Source organism: Berghia stephanieae, chromosome 4, assembly GCF_034508935.2.
Source record: "Berghia stephanieae isolate SIO BIC M18660-M18661 chromosome 4, UCSD_Bste_1.3, whole genome shotgun sequence".
In the NCBI taxonomy this organism is placed as follows: domain Eukaryota; kingdom Metazoa; phylum Mollusca; class Gastropoda; order Nudibranchia; family Aeolidiidae; genus Berghia; species Berghia stephanieae.
In genome coordinates, this window is record NC_088363.1 from 57,884,152 (window position 1) to 57,908,114 (window position 23,963).

The 23,963-nt window shown below is 33.9% G+C and overlaps 1 protein-coding gene across 1 annotated transcript; it reads left to right on the forward strand.

The window, feature by feature from the left end:
• Positions 1-861: 861 nt before the first annotated feature.
• LOC144970901 (delta-1-pyrroline-5-carboxylate dehydrogenase, mitochondrial-like) lies at positions 862-23,295 on the forward strand. The gene is made up of 15 exons (XM_078911040.1): positions 862-1,185; positions 5,643-5,853; positions 6,622-6,669; positions 7,112-7,267; positions 8,096-8,176; positions 8,875-8,949; positions 9,513-9,587; positions 9,947-10,134; positions 10,737-10,810; positions 13,284-13,525; positions 14,321-14,406; positions 15,960-16,026; positions 16,378-16,499; positions 17,144-17,262; positions 17,754-23,295. Exons 1-15 carry the CDS (start codon positions 1,151-1,153, stop codon positions 17,864-17,866), a joined length of 1,692 nt encoding a protein of 563 aa, XP_078767166.1. The 5' UTR covers positions 862-1,150; the 3' UTR covers positions 17,867-23,295.
• Positions 23,296-23,963: the final 668 nt, after the last annotated feature.

Below are 23,963 nucleotides of genomic sequence, written 5' to 3' on the forward strand. Positions count from 1 at the left end.
TCAAAATTATTCGCGATGTTGGTGTACGAACGAATCAGCGGTCTCAAGAAGTGGGTGAGAGAGGGATCTAGTAATGACTTTGAGTTTGAAACGAATATTTTGTGTTCGTGGATAGCTCACACGGTAGAGCCACGCTCTCACCTGCCAGGCGGAGTTGTCGTACCAATAAGGTCGCAGGTTCAAACCCCACCACCGCCGCGAAAAAATTTTTATTCTCTATTGTCTTCTGGCACTTTTCTATTCACTTCATATCTGGTTGTTACCAACATAAGTGCCTGCTCCACTCACTTTTCTGAATTAAAAATTCACCCCATACACCGGAGCATACTCAATGTCTCAATCGTTTCTATGTTATATGTTTGTGTTGAGAATATTGGCTATTAAGCTTAACTGCTGGTCAAAATTATTCGCGATGTTGGTGTACGAACGAATCGGCGGTCTCAAGAAGTGAGTGAGAGAGGGATCTAGTAATGACTTTGAGTTTGAAACGAATATTTTGTGTTCGTGGATAGCTCACACGGTAGAGCCACGCTCTCACCTGCCAGGCGGAGTTGTCGTACCAATAAGGTCGCAGGTTCAAACCCCACCACCGCCGCGAAAAATTTTTTATTCTCTATTGTCTTCTGGCACTTTTCTATTCACTTCATATCTGGTTGTTACCAACATAAGTGCCTGCTCCACTCACTTTTCTGAATTAAAAATTCACCCAGACACACTAACATCTGACAAGGAGTGAGGGCTGTGGAAGAACCACAGACTACCGTGTGCAAACATTGGCGATTGGTATCGGATGGCAAACTGTGATCGTTTGAATTTGAAATGATTCGAAACACTCGTTACCCCTCCGCTCGCTCGAATCCTGATCGTCTCAAGCTCGTCTCACGTGTCAAGATCGTCTCAAGCTCACAACCCGCCTGATCGTTTTACGATCGAGTAATCGTTTTACTAACTCGCTCTTCCGGCATTGAGATCGAGCACTGACTCGTGGCTTGGCGCTCGATCGTCGATCGAGTAAAAGCGATCAAATAACCCAACACTAGTGTGTTGAATTGTGTTCTTTTGCCTGTCCTCAACTCAACACTGGAAGTGCACTGGTGCACCCCTTGAAGCAGATCAACTTTTGATAGATTTCTGTTTTACTGACAGAACAATGTCAGCTTTACTGAAAAGATGCATCTTTGAGTGGTAAGCACATGCCGGACTATTGACGATGGTAAAAGTAAATAAAACGATATACATTAATTCCTCTGCAATAGTATTGCAATTGCAATGGAAGATTAATTGATTAATTTATTCATTCACGATGCGCCTTGGCCTTACTTACCTCTTTAACCGGCCCATAGCCCCTAGTAGATCATGTCGCGGATGGCTCAATAGTCAAAAGTAGACGATTTTTGTTTATTTCTTGACTTGTTTTCTTAAATGATCGAAGTCGCAATTCGGACTCGAGTCTGAATAGTCTCCCATGGCTATTTGGACTCAGGCTCCCATGTGCGTGCGCATACAGAGCGAAGGACGACACAATGTGGGCAGTAGGTAGAGGATGGAACTGATATAGAAATAGAAAAAGAGTTCAGAAGAAATTGTGTTTTGCCCATATCACACTGACTCAGCTCATACCCCTACTTTGGACTGTAGAAGGATTGCTGCCTGTCTCACATTATCAGATTATAATTATGTCATTTTTAAATTATTTATTTTTGTCCTGATTTTATTTGGACATCGTGTTATGTGGTAAGTAAAGCTTTTCATTTATACCAGTACTTTGACTGACTTTTGCTACTTTTGAAGAGTTTTAACTCTTTTCTTTTTAATTTCTATCTGGACTTCCAATTGATCCATGGTTTTGTCTTTCTTGTCAAATAAAGCGGGTTTAAACTACTTGTTGATAGTTACTAAAACTAAAATCGTAATTTTGATTTGCATTTATTTATGTAATTATTAATAATTAATATTTATTTAATTATTAATAATTAAAGTATTAAAAAAAAACAACTATACTGCCACGGGAGACTATTCAAACTGAGTCCGAATAATCTCTGTTGATTGTTCGTGCGCATTGGAATTTGAGTCCGAATAGCCACAGGAGACTATTCAGACTTGAGTCCGAATAGCTGCAACCTTGAATGATATTTTGTTGGCTTGGCGACCGTTTCTAAATAAAATCGTTCACACTGACGTGTACATATATGCAGGTCTGACATCTAAACCCACTTTTATGGGCGTAGTTTAACATTGTTGTAATAGACAATATTTTGGGACATTTTTTGAGATTTCCATTTTAACAATAAGCCCATTAGGAATTAGGTCATCAGACATGCAAATATCGCACGTCATTTCATACACATCATCAGGACATCTACAAATCTTTAGTAACGGAAAGGTGTATTATAAATTGTAAACACAAAAAAAGCTAGAGGTACCTGAATGAGACTTTAAAATTGAGAGAAATATAAAGTGAATGAATGTGACTCTTGTAGTTATAGAAGTTGAAAATACAAAACAAACTTTTCAAGTACCCCTCTCATCAGCATCTCGACATTTTGATCGAGTTTATTTTTCTTGATTTAATTTCAACAAGAGCAGCAAATCCTTGCTTGCAAAGGTATGTGCAGGCATGGGAACAGGAATAGAAAATAGCTTTATCTGCATTTGTGCAAGTTTTTAGTATTCAAAAAGTTTGAGAATTCATACCCACAATATATTTTCTTTTTAAATGATTTGAACTCTGTCTTTTCCACCAAGTCCAATTGTAATTCAATGTTCACTGGTGAAGGGTCCAAGATCAAACTTCATTTGTAAATGGCTGCACGATTCATAACAAAAAAATGAAGAATTAAATGGTCATCATTTAAGATGAAAATAGGCTTCAAAGTTTTGCTGTAGCTCACGAGATACTCATGATCATGTGATTTTACCCTGGCTTCAGTGTTAAGATTTTAGTTTTTCCAATTGCTCGACTTGATGAAATACCTTGATGAATTAGCTCATACTTTCAAAGCCTGAAAAATTGCATTTAATTACATTAGTCTTCAGCAATTCAGTTTTGATTTAAATGCTTGAATCTTACTATGCTATTTGTTGTTATCTTTGAAACATTTTTATCACAAATGCTCGGTAGAGGACACCTCTATTATTTTTTTCCCAAAAATCTGCCATTGCATGATTTAAAAAGACTCAGACTATGATGCAAGTCAGGGATGTACTTTACTCCAAGTTTGTTGAAAAGTAATTTCACTGCTTTTTTGTTTTATAAGTTTTCCGTCTTATATGAGAAGGAATCTTCGAGTGATTAACAGTAACAGTAACAGTACTCAGGTTAGTAAAGGTGAACTGTTCACAGCCACTGAGTGCATTGGGTGGGATGTTAAAGGGATGTAATGCATATGTGTTTTTCAAAAGTTCAAAAGAATATAGGCATTGCATTGTCCCAACTAAAGGGTAACCTCTGTGGTATAATGGTAGCACGTCTACTGGTAATGATAGGTTAACCAGGAGGTCTGAGATTCGATCTCCAGTCGAGGAAGACTGATTTTTGGTATGTTTTTTTTTTTTCTTTTATTTTTCTTTCTTGCTATGTCTGGCACTGTTTCATACAAACTTTTTCAGATATTTATCTTATACCAGTGTCTGCTCCCTAATGTTTCAATTTGTTATTTTCAATAATGATAATGGAACTACTCTAATGTCTTTGTCCTCGTCCTCTTGTGTTCAATGTTTGTGTTGTGCGATACAAGCGAAAGTTCACAGTGTGAAATGCGTACTCTCGTGAAGAATATAGGCATTAAATTGTCTCAACTATCGTGTTATCTCTGTGGTGTAATGGTAGCATAATCAGGAGGTCAGAGGTTCAATCCTCAGTCGAGAATGACTGATATTTTTGGTTTATATTTTTGTCTTGTATTTTTCTTTCATGCTTTTTCTGGCACTATTTTTTTCAGTTTTTTAAATCTTTATCTTTTATCAGTGCCTGAACCCTAATGTCTCGGTATGAGATTTGTCTAGAAATATTAATGCCTATATTTGACACTCTTCTTTGGCAATACCATCATTAGAATCAGGCAGCAACCACTGTCACTATAAAGCAACATCATGAACAACATTTAAACCCTGTAAACTAACCATGAACTGCCTTTCAGTATTTTTGTTGTTAAGACACTCTTACATTCAAACTATTTCATCAATAAATCTTAATGATCATGATCAAAAGATTACTGGCAAAAAAAAGCTAAAGATGGGGCATTAAATAATGATATTGTATATGAAAAACCAATGTGTATTCTTGTCTATATGTGATAGTTTCTTTTTTCCCTTGATTTTGGTAATGAGGGGAACTAGAAAAATTTGTACCATCTCACACTTGAAAAAGATTTTCATTGAAATATTTCCCATCTTGTTATTTTACATGGAGTTTCCCATTGGGCCAAGTAGTCTAAAAAGGATAAGAAATTTAGATGCTTTTTATAACTTTGTTTTTAACAAAATAGTAGATATGAAATGAATGCCCTGATCAATCATATTTTGCCTTTGTCATTTGAAAATGGTCGAAATAGATAGTGTTAATGATAAACATCTCAATTTCTTTACAGGATAAGTCTGATTACCCTCAGATTGCTATGAATTGTCTTTCTTATCACATTATCAGTTGTACTGACTAGATTCTAAGTTGATTCTAAGTATCCAGTGATTAATAGATTAAAAAAAAAACACAAAAAAAACAAAAACAAAATTTGATTTATGTTTTTCATGTGTGTGAAAGTGTGTGTGTATGTGTGACTGTGTGTATGTGTGGTTGTTCATGTGCATGTACTATTTGTTTAAGATAGAAAATTGTATACAAGAGGTAAATTGTCATTGAAGTGGAACTATCAATACTATCATGAATTTGTGTTGACTTACCTTGTATTCATGAGAGCAGTTTTCATTTATAGCCGGATGGGTCATGGAGTCTTAAGTTTATCTCAGTTTGTTGCTTTAGTATAATGTACCAAATGCTTGTTATCAATTGGTTGGGATTTGAGTCTTATGCAAAGTTCTTTCCAATAGTCTTTGACCAAGCTATCCACTGGGTAAATGGTTGGTTGTATTCCTCTCAGGGTTGGGGAACATTGTCTTACTGGGCATGAGGATTCTACACTTGTTTTCACCCTTGCTATTCTTCTATCCCTATATATCATTATTCTTTTTCATGTGGATTGGCACCCTTGTTATATAATGTTTGGAGTGACGGTTTTATCCTTTTGTGAGAGATGATTCTCATTATTCTCAGCCTTTTTGCTGTTATTCTCCCTTTTTTAAAAAGACTGATTTCTTATCAAAAAGAATTACTACCACCAATTTAATAAAATACTTTATTTTGTTTTAATCCACAGAGGCGAAGTTTGGACTTGGGGCAAATTAATCCTTTTGACAGTATCTAAAACAGCATTGAAATAACTTATAAGTGTAGGAAGAGCTTAAAACCCCCAATAAACAAGCAAAACTGTTGGGGTAACAGGAGAAAGACTTCTCTGAATGCATATCTGTTCATATTTGTGTACATGTTGAGTGCTCAGTCTTAGACACAAGACCCATTAAGTAATTTTTAAAGATTAACATAATTTCATTTTCATAGTTTAAAAAATGTTTTAACTTAATTTCAGCTCATCCAAAAGTCGGCTCTCCATCAAAGCAGTTAGAGCTTCCTCAGCCTATGTTGCTGTCAATGATCCAATAAGACCATTTGCTCCTGACAGTCAGGAGAGAAAAGACATTGCAGAGGCCTTGAAGAAGTATGAAGGAACTGTTATTGATTGTCCCATTGTGATAGGCGATGAAGAGATTAGAACTGATCAAGTCCGGAAACAAGTTTCTGTGAGTTTTAGGTCATATTCTTTTATATTATCCATTTAATTTTTTTATTTGCAACAAAATATTTTGACTAGTGACTTGGGACCTATCATACTGGCATAAAAATGGGAGGAAAACTTGTTCTATCTTTTTTACCCCCTATGTCTGCTGTCCCCAATCCATCTGCTTTCTGTCCTTATCCTTGAATGAGATAATCTGGGTTTGCTATGGTCACCTCTGGAATCCCTTGCTAAACGGCCGATGCAATTGTCAATGCTTTGAATTCCCCCCACCCCCTAAAAATCAGATCTCTGTCATGTGTAACATAATATAAGCATTTGAATGAATCTTATTTGATGGATAACCTGCATCTGGCAATACTTAAGAGTGGTCTCTGATGAGACGCATCAAATCTCTGCCACAATGTTCTTTATTGTTGTTTTTTCTTGTGCAGTACGTTGTAAGCATGACACAAACCATCATATTATATTGCTTTATCAAAACTCTAATAACATCAAGTGCCAATAATGATGTTAAATTCCTCAAAACCAAACAAAGAAAACAAAACAAATGATTTATTTTTTGCGAATAATTACAATTCCAATAGATTTTTTCAGAAAAGAATATTGTATCTCTATTACTGTTAGGATGAAATATTTCTTAACCTTGGAAAAAAAATCCACTAGTATAGCTAAATAAAACTACTGTTTTGCCGATATGTTCAACAATTGAATGGAGTTGAAATGATTGAGATTGTTATTTTCATTTTACTTTTTTGATTTTGTCTAACAGCCATTTGACCATAAAAGAACTGTTGCAACATATTACCATGCCACTCCAGTAAGTTGTGATATATTTATAGTTATTTGAGTTAAAATGGCAATGAATATTTTTAAAAACTTTTATTTCATTAATGTTTGATCTTGTGTCATAGTGAAGCATTACATTGAAAATAATTTGTAATTATAGAAATCAGAGGTCTATTTCTCTAAGAAAATTTCTCATTTGAAAAAGAAATGTTGAATACTAATTCATTTTCATCATTTTAAAATAAGAATCAAGATAATTTTAATTTTGCTTTATCTAGTGGCATCCAGTTTTCAGTTAATGAATAATCTTTAATCCACATGGTTTTTCCATTCATTTTCATTGGACCCTTAGTATAGATTTAATGGTGGATGATGCATCATGGATTTTTTAAAAGTGAAATCTTATGATAGGTAACATGAGTTTATTGGTTTGTGTCTGAGACCATTAATGTTAATTTCTTTTGATCTGTTAGGACTTGATACAGAAAGCAATCGATTCCAACTTGAAGGCCCGTGTAGAATGGGAGAAGCGCCCTTTGAAGGAGAGAAGTGCAATCTTTTTGCGTGCAGCTGACATGATGGTTGAGAAGAAAAGGATGGACCTGCTGGCAACTACCATGCTGGGACAGGTAGTTTAATTTTCTGACATTTGATTTTGTTATTTGCAGATTGTTCTGTGTTAAAATTCATGGTAAAATTTTAAAATATATAATATAATATTTTACATGGATTATGCTCTGTGCAGTTTGAATTGTCTCTATGACGTGTTCGCTTTCAGATGTGTATAATGATTTTTTTTGGTCGAAATTGATGATTTAATCATGGAAATGCCAGTATTTTTGACATTAAGAAAATTGACAAGATAATTAATAAGGCCAGGAGTTACACTCACCCAATTTCAAATGTGGAAGAACTGTTCAAGACATTTTGTCTTAGTAAACTGGAGAAAGTCATGAAGCATGGCGATCACCCCCTTCACAAACGTATTAAGGTCTCCACGAGAAGCCATTGTCTTTTATAAATCAAAACAAAGACAATACGTCATTTTAATTCATTTTTACCACAAAGTGTTCGAATTTATAATGCGCAACTGTGATTTAAATACTATATTTTAAAATATACACATACAAATTCAAATTAGAGGCCATGAGAATAATCTATTTCATTTATAAAATTAATATATATACTTAGAGGTGTCACCATTAATCCTTAATTTGAATGAATAGAGTATATTATTATTATTATTATATTAGAGTTTTTAACAATTACAAAAATGTTTGCTCTGTTGAATATTTCAAAAGGATTTGATAAAGCTGTCTAAAGTTTTAGAATTACCTTTGATTTATTTTTAAGAGAAAATTTGTTTCGCTTTAAAAATTAGATAAAATATCTCATACAATCATCAACAATTAATTTGATATGCTTTTTCTTCTGATAATTCCTTTTCTTTATATTAGGCCAAGACTGTTTATCAAGCTGAAATTGATGCCTCGTGTGAATTGATTGACTTTTTACGTTTCAATGTAATGTTTGGAGAGGTAAACTTATTTTGATAATTACCATGTTGGAATTCTAATGTTAATTGATCCATTTTCAAAACTTGCTTTGTAATAATGAATTTATTGTTTTTATTTTGGTGGGGTTTATTTATTGATTTTTTATTTTGTCTTTTTTTTTTTTTTTTAATTTGAATGTTTCTCAATTTATTAGTCTCTGAATTTAAATATAATCTCATCATTTCTCCAAAAGTAACGCTATTTTGTATCATTTTAACTTTTTAAAATTAAATGATCACTAGTTATGACTTGTGAAAAGTTCTTAGCTGAGAATGTCTTGTAAAATTACATTGGTTTTTTGTGCACAGTATCGAATTGACTATATTATATCCCCATTCAGTGGCACTTTTTGGACTTTGGCAAAGTTTGCAATATACTGAATCGAGTTAAAATGACTTGGATCAGTCTGTATTCATCACTAAGTCAGTGATTAGCAAGAATGAGGTTTCACTTGTGTAACTTGAATGTAGCTAAAAAGAATTGAAACTAGAAATCTGTCTGTCAGTGGATTTACAACCTGATTGTGACTGATGCAAGACATGTGGTAAATAAGCAATGTAAAGAAGTTATTCAGTCAGGGGTTAAATCAGCAATACAATGGATAGGTTGTGTAACAGGACACTATGTTTAAGTTGGCAGAAATACATGAATTTGACAGTTTCTGATGTTTATCCCTCCAGAAAATCACATCCTATCAACCACTTAGCCCCACACCTGAAGTCACTCTTAATTCCATTAGTTACAGAGGCCTTGAGGTAAATATCGGACACAGTTGTAGACAATTGATTTACCAATGTAATGTCTGATGAAACTTTAATCATGTAAATGAACTTCTTAGTCTTGTTCAATTATTACTCATGTCTTTTGAAGCATCTCCATAATGACACAGCTCGTTACAAAACATGTAGTCATATTTTTTAATTGTTTTTTTTGTTTTTTTTTGTGTCCAAATTGAGACACGTTGATAGGATTCTTATTCTCGACCTGTCATATGACTTGAAAGTATTCCCAGTAGGGCACAGTCTGTGACATAGAATATAATCATTGTATTATTTTCATGCGTTAATTTTTGGGTTTTAGGGGACTTGAGAGGTTAGTGATCATCATTTCTTTTTTGACATGACATACCTATTGACAGCGGGAGGAATCAATTCAAGTTTGTTTTTTTTGTTATTTTTTAAAATTTGGACCATTTGTTGTCATGAGATTATGATTAGATTGATTAACAGAAAAACCTATAACATTGACAAATTTTTTTATTGAAATTAGTGTGTTACTGTTGCTTTTATATTTTGTTCAACATGCAATTTATTCATAGGGCTTCTGGGCAGCGGTTTGTCCATTCAATTTTACAGCCATCGGTGGAAACTTGCCCAGTGCTCCTGCTATTATGGTGAGATATTGTTTGAACATAATTGTTTGCTCCTATTGCTTGTAAGATGAAATTTTACTTTTTATGTTTTATATATCAGTCAACTTAACTTCATTAAAAATATATTTTCCCCAAAGTCTGTATATAGGAATGAAGGACCAAATGCACACATTAACAACACAATCTTGCCCAAGAATGCTATCTTTATTATTTTTTATTTATTTATTTATTTAACATTATTATTATTATTATTATTATTATTATTATTATTATTATTTATTATTATATTATTATTATTATTATTATTATTATTATTATTATTATTATTATTATTATTATTATTATATTATTATATTATTATATTTCCAATTCGGTTTCAGGGTAATGTAGCATTATGGAAGCCTTCAGACACAGCTGTGCTTTCCAACTACACAGTGTTCAAGATTTACAGAGAGGCTGGTGTCCCACCAGGTGTCATCAACTTTATTCCTGCGGATGGCCCAGTCTTTGGGGATACAGTGACAGCATCTCCACACCTTGCTGGAATCAACTTCACTGGAAGTGTTGGGTAGGGTATATGTTTACATTTCTGCTAAATCATTTTGACAGTTTTCAGTTTCTTAAAAGTTACCATAAAGTTTCTTTGATCATTGTTTTTATTTTAAATAAAAAAAATAATTAATTTATCTTTGTCTTTCGATTATTTATTTCAAATGAAAACCAAGTAATATATAGGCAGGGACACCCAGTCTCCTTTTTTATTTGGAGAGGTCACTTTTGTTTTCTCTCCATCACTACTCCGGAATAGTTTTTTTTTTTCAAGCGCCACTTAAAACTAAGCTAACGGATACCAATTTTCCCCGATTTCTTTGTGAAGGGTATCTCATTGACTTCTACAATATGAAATTGAAATTCAGTTCTTTAGCCTCTGCATTGAAAATACATGAAGCATTGTATATCCATAGAGGAAATTTATTTATTGTATTTTTTCACATATTAATTTATTTAGGTATAATAGTATACATTTGATAATTATTTATTTCTCGTCTTTCAAATACAATACAGCTTTCTTTTTAGAAAGGATTAGAGTGTGGTTTTGCATTCTTTTGAAATAACATTGATATGAAAAGTATAGCTTAGTATATATTTATTATAATTCCTTTTTTGCAGCACTTTCAAAACATTATGGAAACAAGTTGGAAACAATTTGGATACCTATATCAACTACCCTCGTCTTATTGGAGGTATGCAGATTATATCGGTCACTTTTATAAACATGAGATGACGTTTATTTTCTGTAGCTATATTTTTTTCTTTATGTGGTTTAGTGCTTTAAAAAAAGATGATATTTAAGGGACGACAAAAGTAACTTGGCTTGTGTGACTAAGGGAATAAAAACCTAATAATCTAATTGCAGTGATGCCAAAACTCCGGTTTCACCGGAAAAAACTCCGGTCTGGTGCAAAAAATTCCGGGCTCCGGGCAACTTCCGTCAAATTCCGGTGAGGTCAATTTTTTCCAAGGACACCCCCCCCCCCCCACCCCCTTTCCAACCACCACATCATCATCATTGACACTAGTATTACAACCATCATCACTACCACTACAACTGCAACCACCACCACATCATCACCACTACCACTACTACTACAACCACCTCATCATCATCAGTACCACAACTACTACTGCAACCACCACCACCACATCATCATTACTACCACTACCACAACTACCATCACCATTACAACCACCACCACCACCACATCATCATCACTACTACTACAACCACCACCACCACATAATCACCACAACTACTACAACCACGACACCACATTATCACTACCACTACTACTACAACCACCACCACCACCACATCATCATTACCACCATAACTACAACCACCACCACCACATCATCATTACTACTACTACTACAACCACCATCACCACATCATCATCACTACCTCTAATACTACCACAACCACCACCACTTTATCATCATCACAACTAATACTACTACAACCACCACTACCTCATCATCATCACTACCATTTGTATTACAACCACCACCACATCATCATCATCACTACCACTACTACTACAACCACCACTACCACATCATCATCACTACCATTTGTACTACAACCGCCATCACCACCACGTCATCATCACTACCACTACTACTACAACCACATCGTCATCACTACCACAACTACTACTACTGCTACAACCACTACTACTACTACTACTACTACTACTACTACTACTACTACTACTACTACTACTACTACTACTACTATTACTACTACTACTAAAACAACCTCCACTATAACATCATCATCATCACTACCGCTACTACTACAACCACCAGCACCACATCATCATCAAGACCACTACTACTACAATACAACCACCACCACCACATCATCACTACAACCACCACCCCCTCCACATCATCATTACCACTACTACTACTACAACCACCACCCCCTCCACATCATCATTACGACTACTACTACTACAACCACCAGCACCACATCATCATCAAGACCACTACTACTACAATACAACCACCACCACCACATCATCACTACAACCACCACCACCTCCACATCATCATTACCACTACTACTACTACAACCACCACCCCCTCCACATCATCATTACCACTACTACTACTACAACCACCACCACATCATCATCATCACTACCACTACTACTACAACCACCACTACCACATCATCACTACCTTTTTTACACAACCACCATCACCACCACATCGACATCACTACAACCACTACCACATCATTATCATCACGACCACAACTACTACAACCACTATACCACCACCACATCATCATCACTGCCACTACTACTTCAACCACCACCATATCATCATCACTACTACTACAACCACCACCACCACATCATCATCACTACTACTACTACTTCAACCACCACCACCACCACCATATCATCATCATTACCACTACTACTACAACAACAACCACTATCACATCTTCATCATCACTACCACTATTACTACAACCACTAACATCACATCATCCTCACTACCACCAGTACTACAATCTCTACCATTAGGTATTGGCGCTTTACTTCATTTAAAATAAGGGAACTTTGGGCTTGTATTTGGCAATGTGTTTATGTATCGTAGTATAATTCTAATCAGTTATCTATTTAGAACGATACAATATGTAAACACAATGCCAAATACCATTCCAATTCCTTTTTCTTGTGTGCAGAAATTCCTCTTTCGGCATTGAAATTCCTACGAGTGGTGTCTGAAACTCCTGTGAGCCAAATTTAAAGTTGGCGTCTCTGTAATTGTTTATTCAATTGTTGAACAATCACATTTTGATATTTTCAGTATTTCCCATGTGTTTTTAGTGTCATGTCTCTTCATAATGTTTTTATGCTGTACTGCTCTTAGTGATCTTAAATTCTGTTGAATGTTATCAATAACATGTTGTGGTTTGTTAAAACCTTAAGTTCAACTGATGGAGCAGTTTTAATGACTTATTATAATTTTGCGCATTTCTCATTAATGAAGCAATCTTTTACCATGAACCAAAGCTTTTATAGTGGGGTACTCATGATAATAGATTATTATTTACTCCCAGTCTCATTGTTCATTGATGGCAATACTTTTTCACATACCAGCAAATTATATGGTTTTGCTATATATTTTATTTTTCAGAGACTGGTGGCAAAAATATGCATTTTGTTCATTCCTCTGCTAATGTTGATTCAGTCGTCAACAACATAATCCGTTCAGGATTTGAATTCAATGGCCAGAAATGTTCTGCCTGCTCCAGGGTGTACATTCCTCAATCAATATGGTCTGAGGTCAAGGCTAAACTTATTGAAGAGGCCAAAAATGTCAAGATGGGGTCACCCATGGATAAAGATACATTTGTGACGGCTGTTATTGATGATAAGGTAGGATAATTTGACAAATACAGTTTAAATTTAATTTCATATTTTAAAAAAAAAAAGTGAGCTTTTATATAGCGCAATATCCACTAAATTTGCTTAAAGCGCTTTACACAGGGTTCCTGGCCAACAGCAACACAAAACATGTAGAACAAGACATGATGCCTGTTAGGCGATATTACATTTTTCCCCCGACAGAAACAACGCTGTTAACGGCCAGGTACTCATTTTACACCTGTGTATGGTGAGAGAATGTGAATTAAGAGCCTTCTCCAAGGACTCAACTATGCGATAAGCGAGGCTCGAACTCAGGACCTTTCAAACCAAAAGTGAGTGTCATACCACAAGACCTTATAGCTGCACAATTTAGAAAAGACTTCTGATTTCCTTCATTTTATTTTATGATATACATGTATTCAAAGTCACCACTACTATCATCAACACAAAAACAAAATAACATTATGATATTGGATAAATTATGAGTTTATAGGCTTTAATAAAAAAATTATTTTTCTTATGTAGTTCTTAGTGATTATTCCTATTTCTGTAGTGGGAACTGAATAACTATTTCTTTCTATCCTTGAAGAGAACTTCATTGCAAAAATTTTTTCAACCAGATCTAACAAATCCAGTTATATTATAACATGCACAAAAATTTATTCATGTGATGATAACTGTCTTTTTTGTGGTTAATAGGCAAATGCTCTATCAATTAAGCCATCAGTATGCCCCAAATAATTATCAGCATGACACATCATAGAAGTAAAAGGACGTTTTTTTCTCTCTCCTTTTCCATTCCAGTCATTTGCCCGAAACAAGAATTACCTGGATTATGCAAAGTCAAATCAAAACATCACCATCTTGACTGGAGGAAATTGTGATGACAGGTGAATGGAATGTTTCATAACTATTTTCATTATTTATTTATTTTTGTGCCTTATTGAGGTCAGATTCAACAAACTTATTTTATCTTTTTTCCCTTATTGTATTAATGAATTGTACATCTGATTGTTTAATCTTCACTTCTCATTTCACTAGTTACTTTTTGGCATGTTGTTACCTCTAAAAAAAAGAAGTTTCAAATATGTCGGAAGTTGTCATTTTGAAATAAAGGACTGGATTTACATGTCAGAGAAAAAAAAAGGGGGGGAGGGGGGGGGGGGGAAACACTAAAGAGGCTTTTTATTTATTCAATTAATTTTCGTTTGGTCACGTTTATTTATTTGGGGTGGGGGGGGGGGGGGGGCAGACACATACATGTGTTCAATTTAAGAAAGAAAAATTTACAGGGATGGAACCGGCTGCTATTTTTTTTTTAAAAAAGAGTATTTTTCATTTATTGGTTAATTAACATCAAAGTTTGTCTGAAGATAGAAAAATTAAATTTGATGGCTATAGAGGACAGAATTTTGAATTTTAGTTTCTGAAGTGATGGAATCTAATTTTGAAATTTCAGCTCCATTGTTGGTCCTGAAAATTGTTATAAAATAACCCTTAGCTTATAAATAAATTTTTACAAAGATATCCTGCATAGATACATCACAAACTATATAATTCTATTACAGCCACTGAAATATAAAGACCATTGAATGATAAATTGTGGTTTTGAGAAAAACTCATATAAAAGTTTGCATACAAGAAAACGGAGATCATTTTATGCATGACAGAATAAAGGCTATGCAAGATACATGTTTCTCTGTAACCATTGGCAGTGTAGCTTTGTCAAAATCCAACAGCGTTAAAAAACAACTTTTCTGTCATTGTCTACAATTCCCTGTAGAAGAGAGATCATGTGTACAGTATTATTAGGGCAGTTAACTTTGAGCCCCATATATTTAGAATCAAACTGTACACAGTAACTCTGAGAATGAAACAATCCATTGTTTGTTCATTAGCTTGGTCAAAGTTGCTTTTCCGTTATTCTTGATCCAAGACAAACCACCAGAAAATTACAGAGAATGCAGAATAAAATAAGATTTATTTTATAATTTTCTTCTTTTTGTTTTGTTTTGATTTTATTTTTTTTTTTTTGCTGCTGTGTACATCGAATATGAAAGGCACTAAAAAAAATGTGGCGCAGGTAGCATTGGATACCAATTCTTCCTAGAATTCAATAAAAAGTTTCCCTCCTTAGTCATAATTCCTTAAATTTAACTCTCGTTTTGATGTAGTCATTGTCTACTGTCATATCTCATTGTATCTTATATATGATTAAAATAAAGTCATGGTCAAAACCTGCTTGAACTTTTTACAATGCTAAAATTTTAGATATTGGCACTACAAAGACTAAGTGAAATTTTGATTCCTGCATATATTCCTCTCAATAGCAAGAGAACAATTATGAATAGCTGCACACTCATACTACAGTTAGAGTTAAACTCACCTTGTTATTCCATATTCAACATAGTTTATCGTTTTTACCATTCATTTTCTTTCCCAGTGTTGGTTACTTCGTTGAGCCAACCATCTTGGAAGTTAAGGATCCCAAGGATAAAATCATGAACGAGGTATCAATAACTTATCAGTTCACTTTGATTTTTTATGGAAGCATTTTATCGGATTTAGGAACTTAAGTTAAAGAAATGTCTGCCATATATCATCATCATAGGATTTGTGGCTTGGCTTTTTTATTACATCGATCTGTTAATATACCATTATTGTTTTCGCTAAAAAAGCAGTAATACCAGAACCAGTCGGCTTTAAGTGAAGTCAGAGTCACTTTACCTTTACTGTTTTCTCAGTAAAAAGCAGATAGATAATGAGAATGAAATTAAGACTTGACAGAGGGTCAGATGGTTTTGAAAGGTCAAAATTGACAAATGTTCACATCCTATTTTTTTGATTTCCTCTTTCTCAAGGAAATTTTTGGGCCCATTGTGTCCATCCATGTGTATCCAGACAACCAGTTGATGGAAACTGTCACCTTGGCACAGACCACTTCGCCTTTCGCTCTCACTGCAGCCATCTTTGCAGAGGATGAGTAAGCAAAATAAATTACTGTGCATCACATTTTTTTTCGCTTGAAATACTAGGTGGCTTTTAGTTTTAGTTTGAAATGTAAATCACAATAACTTGAAGCAAAGAACATTTTAGAGTTTGCTGTAAAGTGCATTATATAAAGTCAGTTTAAAAAATAAGCTTATGTGCATTTTACAAGAAAAATATCAAACACATTTATAATTTTTATTAATATCCTAACATGAAAGCCACAAATGGAATTTTTGAATGGCGTTTGATTTATTTGTATGACCTTTATATTATGATAGTTAAAAAAAAAAAAAACAAGAAACACATTGGAATTTTCAAAGAGCAAGTTCAATGTCACATATATTTGATGTTATATTATATGTGTTTATTGATTAGGTAAATAATGTTGTCACATTTAGTCCTTCACAAACTGCACTCCTGGTCAGCAGTAAACTCTCCAAGGCTCTGTATTTGCAAAGGAGTTTTGTAAACATAATTTCATATAGGCCATAATAAATCAATACTTGTTTTACACTCATTCTGACCCGATCAATGACTATTTTTTTTTAAGTATTCAATCATAGCATTATGATTTGACAGGTAAAGTGATATTAACTTAGGTATTAAAATTTGACTTCCTCTTTTTTTATTTTTCAGGGATGTAAAAGCAAAATTGTCAGAAGCATTCCGTTACTGTGCTGGTAACTTTTACATCAACGACAAGTCGACTGGCTCAGTTGTTGGACAACAGCCTTTCGGTGGTGCAAGATTGTCAGGTAGGTCACATCATAAGTCATCAATTCCTTTATTTAGTTTTTTCTGTCTATATAGTGACTTTCCAAAATTGCAATGAAAAACTTAAGTGTTTATGAATTAAAAGCCATCAAATCAAAGCAAATTTAATAATGTTTGCAACTTAAACACTTCTTCGGCTAAGTAAAAAAAAAGAAACAGGTAAAATATTCTATTTTTAAAGATATGATGATTTTTTTAATGATACGTTGTAAAAGTTTAAAAATATAAAAAAATCAGTTTGTGTTAGATGCAGTTCCCAAAGCATCCCAGAATGGAAAATGAATAATATTTGGACAGAGATTAAATGTGTCAACAGGAATCATTCTTTTAGTCCAAATGAAATAAAATTGCGTAGGTAAAATAGATTGAGAAAAAAAAATGAAAAGAAAGTGTATGGCATCTGTCTGACACCCAGATTCCCCAGGCTACATTGTATTACATCTGTAAACTTATTTCTACCTTTTTTACCCAGGCACCAATGACAAGGCAGGAGGCCCCTTGTACATGGCGAAATTCATCACACCCCTTTCCATTAAAGAAACCTTTGTGCCTTTAAACAACTGGAGATATCCATGCATGGAATAGACAAATTGAATGACTAATTTGATTGACTTTTTTGTCTCATTAAGTTTCTTTTGTTGGTTTCTCTTAGCCCAGTGATCGATTTTCAAATATTTTATTTTGTTTTATCCTCTTTTCAATACTATTCAGAATATAAAATTGTCCCGAGCTGTCCTTGCCCTTTCAGTGCATTAGTGATCAATTACTGAATAATACCGATACTCAAAAGCGAATGCTTGTTTATCTGAATATCAGAGAACTATAAATCTGAACAGGAGTTGAGCATTTTCATTTATTGAAAGAATAGTTAAAAGAATAAAAGATGAATATTATTATTTTCAGTTTGTAAATTTTATTCTTATGTTATAATATACATTAAGTAAAGCCCCTTGGTGTGGAAATTTCTTTTTATGTCCTTTTTTTTTTTGTCTTTATATTTGTGTCTTTTGTTTGGGCGTTTTAGTAAGGTTCACCAAATGCACTCACAAGATGTGTCCATTAACCTTTTCCTACCATTACTAATATTAGAAATTCTAACAAATGTTAGATTAATCAGATATTATTTCTCTGAGTTCATGTATCTGTTTTCAGAGTGAACAAAACAATGATATAAAAACATGGACTGTAGGTTTTCATATTGAAAAATGAATGATATAATACTTCTTACTTATGATTTTGTTACGAATAATAAACTCGTCCCTGTTGCCATCTACAAATTAGGTTTTAATTGCTATAAGTGACAATATCATGGGTTTGTCATTTTAGGACTTTGGATATGTATTACCAGTTGCGATGAGGCACCCATGTCTCAAAATGAAAAAAAAAAATAGATTTGAAAGCAATTACAAAATTTTATTTGTAATCAAAAAGTAATTTTATCAAAACTTAAATATCAAAGTGATGGATGATTTTGAATTAAAGATTATATATAAAATTATGAAAGTGACAATTTTGCTGCAGGCACTGATGTAGTAGAGAAATTTGAAAAGGTATAACAGTACCATACAAAGCAGGAAGAAAAATACAAGAAAAAAAAATCATCTAAAAAAATAAGCTTGCCTTCACAACAGTCGAAGCTGATATGCTTCGCATTTTTTTTTCTGCTTTGTCTTGCACTGTATCATACACACCTTTTCAGGGGCAGCGTGGCTCAGCGGTATGGTCTTTGCTTTGTACCCGAAAGGTACTGAGTTCTATCACCCGCTGCTGCGCTGTGTGGCCTTGAGCAAGTCACCTCGCCCTAGCTCAATTTGTGGTGCTTCACTGCTGCTGATGCCTGGGTTATTCCAGACTTCCCTTGGAATAGACCCTAGAGACAAATTTCCCCTATGGGATGAATATAGGGAAATTTATTTTATTTATTATTTAGATTTATGTATAAAATTATAATTTTTTTTATTTTTTTATTTTGGTATTTTTAAAACTTGTCATTTTAAACATTTTATTTGGTATGAGTGATGAGCCCAATGAAGTTTTAAAAATTGTTTTAATGGAGGTTTTCAGAGCTTGTCATAAAATAAAATATAATCACAATTGTTAACTACTTCTACTTTATTGTGCTAAAGCAATAACCAAAATAAAAAAAAATATTGCAGTTACTTACATGCTCTCTCATTTGTAATTTTGTCTTTACTCTTGATTAAAATTTTACTCTTACATGCCTGTTTGTTATTGTTTTTTAAAAAAATACTTTGCCATATCTATTACTATTATTCACATTTATCAAAAATTTATAAAGCACAAAAGCAGTTGTGGGAAAAACCTGTGACTGATAAAACAAAATCTTAAAAGAAACAACCATTGCCTTTTGGTCGACTTCTGATATAATCAATCATAAACTTTTTATGGGTGGGGTCTTTGATCTCCCATGGTTGGCAGGAGATCATGCTGAATCTTCCATCCCCTATATCTGTTTTCCGAGTGGCTTTCTGTCTTTGTCTTGGAATGGGATTACTTGGTATTGTCCTGACTCTGGCCAGAGTCCTTGGCTTAGAAGGAAACAGTCAAATGCTTAGTGTTAGTTTTGGGAGATGATATTATTTTCATTGTTAATCACCTCTCTGTTATGTATTGTTATATTTGTTGTCTTGAATGTATAACGTAAGCATTTTAGTGTGTTCCTCTTAATTGGATCTTGTGCTCCTGTCTAGATGAGACTTTTAGGTGATCTCAAACGAAGAACATTGACGATATGCTCATGGAATCTACATCTGTTCCCTATTTGTACCATTTCCCTTTGTCTTACTTTTCTTGTGTGCTTTAATTGTAATTGAGAATTTTTAAACTATCCCATTTTCTTTCTTTTTACTGGTGCCGAAATGACCTAAATGTGCGCAAGTGCCATAAAACTCTTGTTAAAAAACCCTTTGTTCTCTATATAATTTGTCTATATAATTTAAAAAAGGGTGGCTTTAAATTCCCATCTTCGAATCAAACCTCTCACTATTATTTACAAGTCCAATGCTAAACACCCACTCTATGGTTGGATATATAATGTGTGAAATATTCAGTTGTGAATATTTCTGTGTGGTTTCAGGGATTGTTATTTTCATTTTTAATTCTTCCTAATTTTTTCAATATCCATCCAAAACAAACCATATTTGTTCATTTGTTTGCCTTATTGATCCAATCAGAATTTATTACAGGTTTGATTTTTATATTCAGCATTAAGTTTTGGTCTCAAAATGAATTTTTCATTTGCTTTGTTATTCAAAGGTTATTTTGAATAGAACGTCACAAGGATGTTTCGACGAGTGCAAATTATATTACACTGGGATAATCCTTAATAATAATCCTTAATTTTTTTTAATGAAAAATTAATTCTGTTTATTCAAACCAATTGGAAATTAGCCTTTAGGGTCCATTCCAAGGGAAGATACGAATAGCACAGTTGTTGATCTTTGATGTTTCCAAATATGTAGAAAATCAGATTTGAAATCAAAACTTCAAAATTATTCTTTACTATACTATTAATACTCGGGATTCATGTTCTCTCTTTATTATTTTCTCAATCAGAATCTTCTTCATCAATTCACATTTTCAAATGTACTTTATGCTTATCTTGTGAAATAAAGAGTAAAGTAATATTCTCAACAAGTTCAATATGCCTTATATTGAAACATAGCCTATTGAGATTTTATATATTTGTTTCTTAGAATTCGACATATCTTGATTCAGCTCCTCATTAGAAATAGCCACATAGTCTTACACTTTCTTAGCGTAACTTAACAGATCTATAATCTTTACTTTTGTTCTTCTTCAACGCTGAAATGACATTAAAATGTTGCAAGCCCTGTAAAACTCATAGAAACAAAAAAGCATCTCCTGCAATCAAAATGGTGGACTTGAGTAGATGATCAAAGGAATATACCTCTACATCTATTCTTAGACAAAACAAAAAAAAAAAAAACAACTCCACCCATGACCTGAGATTTGAATGCTTTAACTCCCAGTGAAAATATTGAACCCCAAAAGTTCTTTGTACTCGGGCCTTTACAGTTCAGTCTTGCAAATTTCAAAATTTGGATGTGAAACGGAAAATCATCTGAGAAAACTGGGTGGGGTTCCTGACCTCCCATAGTGGGCAGGGGGGTACATACTGTGTCTTCTATCCCCTTATAACAGTTTTCCAACATGCTTTCTGTCTTTGTCTTGGAATGAGATTACTTGGTTTTGTCCTGGCTCTGGTCGGATACCCTGGCTGGGAGGGAAACAGTCAAATGTATAGTTAGTTTTGGGAGATGATATTTTTTTTTCCTTGTAAATCATCTCTCTGTTATGCACTGTATTATGTATTATCTCTATTTTATTTGTAAACATTTGAGTGTATTCCTCTTAGTGGGGACTGTGCCTGTGTCTGGATGAGACTTTTAGGTGATCTCAGACTAAGTACATTGGTGGTATGCTCTTGGAATCTACATCTGATCCCTATTTGTTCCCAGTTCCCTTTTGTCTTGCTTTCTCTTGGCTGCTTTAATTGTAATTCTAGAACTTTCTATCCCATTTTCTTTTTTTACTGGTGCTGATATAACCTATATGTGTTGCAAGCGCCGTAAAACCCTTAAAAACAAACAAAACAACATCTGAGAAAAAAAAATTGAAGATAATACTCAATATGTTTTTCAAGTTGGGGTTTTGCTTATTTATTTACATATACAGTCAAGAATGAATATATCAACAGCATTGGGATTTAGGTAAAATGTTGAAAAAATGGAAGGGAAACAAATGAGAAAATAACAAGGGAAGTTAATATTGATGGTTTGGTGGCCTTTAAAAGGGCCGATTTTGAAATTTATGATGGTTTACTTCATGTCTAATATTGTGGTCCGTCTCTGAAGGCCAAGACTAATTAATAAGAAGAGGTCTGTCTCATTTACCGACACTCAATCTTGGGATTGGCAGGACAGCTTGTGAAGATAGATAGACAATTCTGATCATTGACGATTCACAGGATTTTATATTGGACAATAATCTTGGTTTTTTTTTGACTGTTATTTTACCTCACAGCGGGATCTCTCTGAATTTTCATTGACTGCTGTGTTTTACTTCAATGCAGGTTAACTTGACTAACTTGACCTTTTTAAATTGTTTTTTTAGACAAATTATTGCCAGTATCAATGGTTTACATGCTGTCTTGTGGTAAAATTGTTGTCGATATAGGCGATCAATATTTACTAATGTTATATAGTGAAAAGAAAAACGGGACTTTGATATAAGTGTGATGTCGATATAACCGTCGTCGATATATCCGCTCTGTACTATAATTATTTTTGTCCTTTATAACATTTGGTCTTTTGACCTCCAATAGTGAGCAGGGAAGTCACTTGTTTGTCTTCTATTCCCCTGTATCTGTTTTCCAGGTTGCTTTATGTCTTATCGTTGACTGAGATTACTTGGTTTTGTCTTGGCCCTGGCTGAGAGGGAAACAGTCAAATGTATAATTATAGTTTTTGGAGGTGATATTTTTTTCCTTGTAAATCATCTCTCTTTTATGCACTATTGATTTTTTGTTTGTTTTGGTTTGTGAACATTTGCATGAAATAACCTGAATGCGAAGCAAACTGTGTAAATCTTAACAAAGAAACAGTGATCACTACATCTGTGAATTGGTTAGGAAGTACATGATTATTTTATTCTTCAGGAATACAGGTTTTCAAGATTATTGAAAAGCTGTTAATCAGCTTCATGTGTGCAGTATTTTTATTTGTATAATGTATACTTTGCCCCCATTTGATTGTTTTGAAAAATGTGTCATTACCACAAGACATAAATAGTATGTGTGATTTTAACAAGAAATGAAGTGAGTAGAAAAGTGTCAGAAGACAATAGAGAATAAAAAAACTTGGCGGCGATGGAGGCTCAAAACCGTGACCTTACTGGTACACCCGTCATGATTTTGTTACTTGTTGAATGAATAAATTCCCACATATTAATAAAAAACTTGAAACTGAAAACTATTTATTTCAAATTCTTTCAAATGATGTGTTTATTTAGGCTCTAAGCCCTTAATCTTCTTCTTCTTTCAGCTTATCCCGCATTTTTCATGGTTGCCATAATGAATGCCACATCTTCATGTATCTCAGTTCAGAGCATCATCTTCCTCCAGACCCAGTTCTTTCATATCGTCCTTTACCTTATCCAACCATCTAGTCTTTTGGCCTCCTTTTTTCATCTTTCCCGCTTATTGTAAGTCCAATACTTTCCTTCCCACATATTCCCTCTCTCCCATAGTGGGCAGGGAGGTACTTACTGCATCTTCTATTCCCCTATATCTGTTTTCCAACATGCTTCCTGTCTTTGTCTTGGAATGAGATTACTCGTTTTTGTCTTGGCCCTGGCCGGATACCCTAGCTGGGAGGGAAACAGTCAACTGTATAGTTAGAGTTTTGGGAGATGATATTTTTTTCCTTGTAAATCATCTCTCTATTGTGCACTGTACTGTTTAGTTTAATGTTATATATGATTTTGTAAACATTTGACTGTATTCCTCTTAGTTGGGACCTGTGCTTGTGTCTGGATGAGACTTTTAGATGATCTCAAACTAAGTACTTTGATAGTGTGCTCTTGAAATCTACATCTGTTTCCTATTTGAACCAATACCCCTTTGTCTTACCTTTTCTTG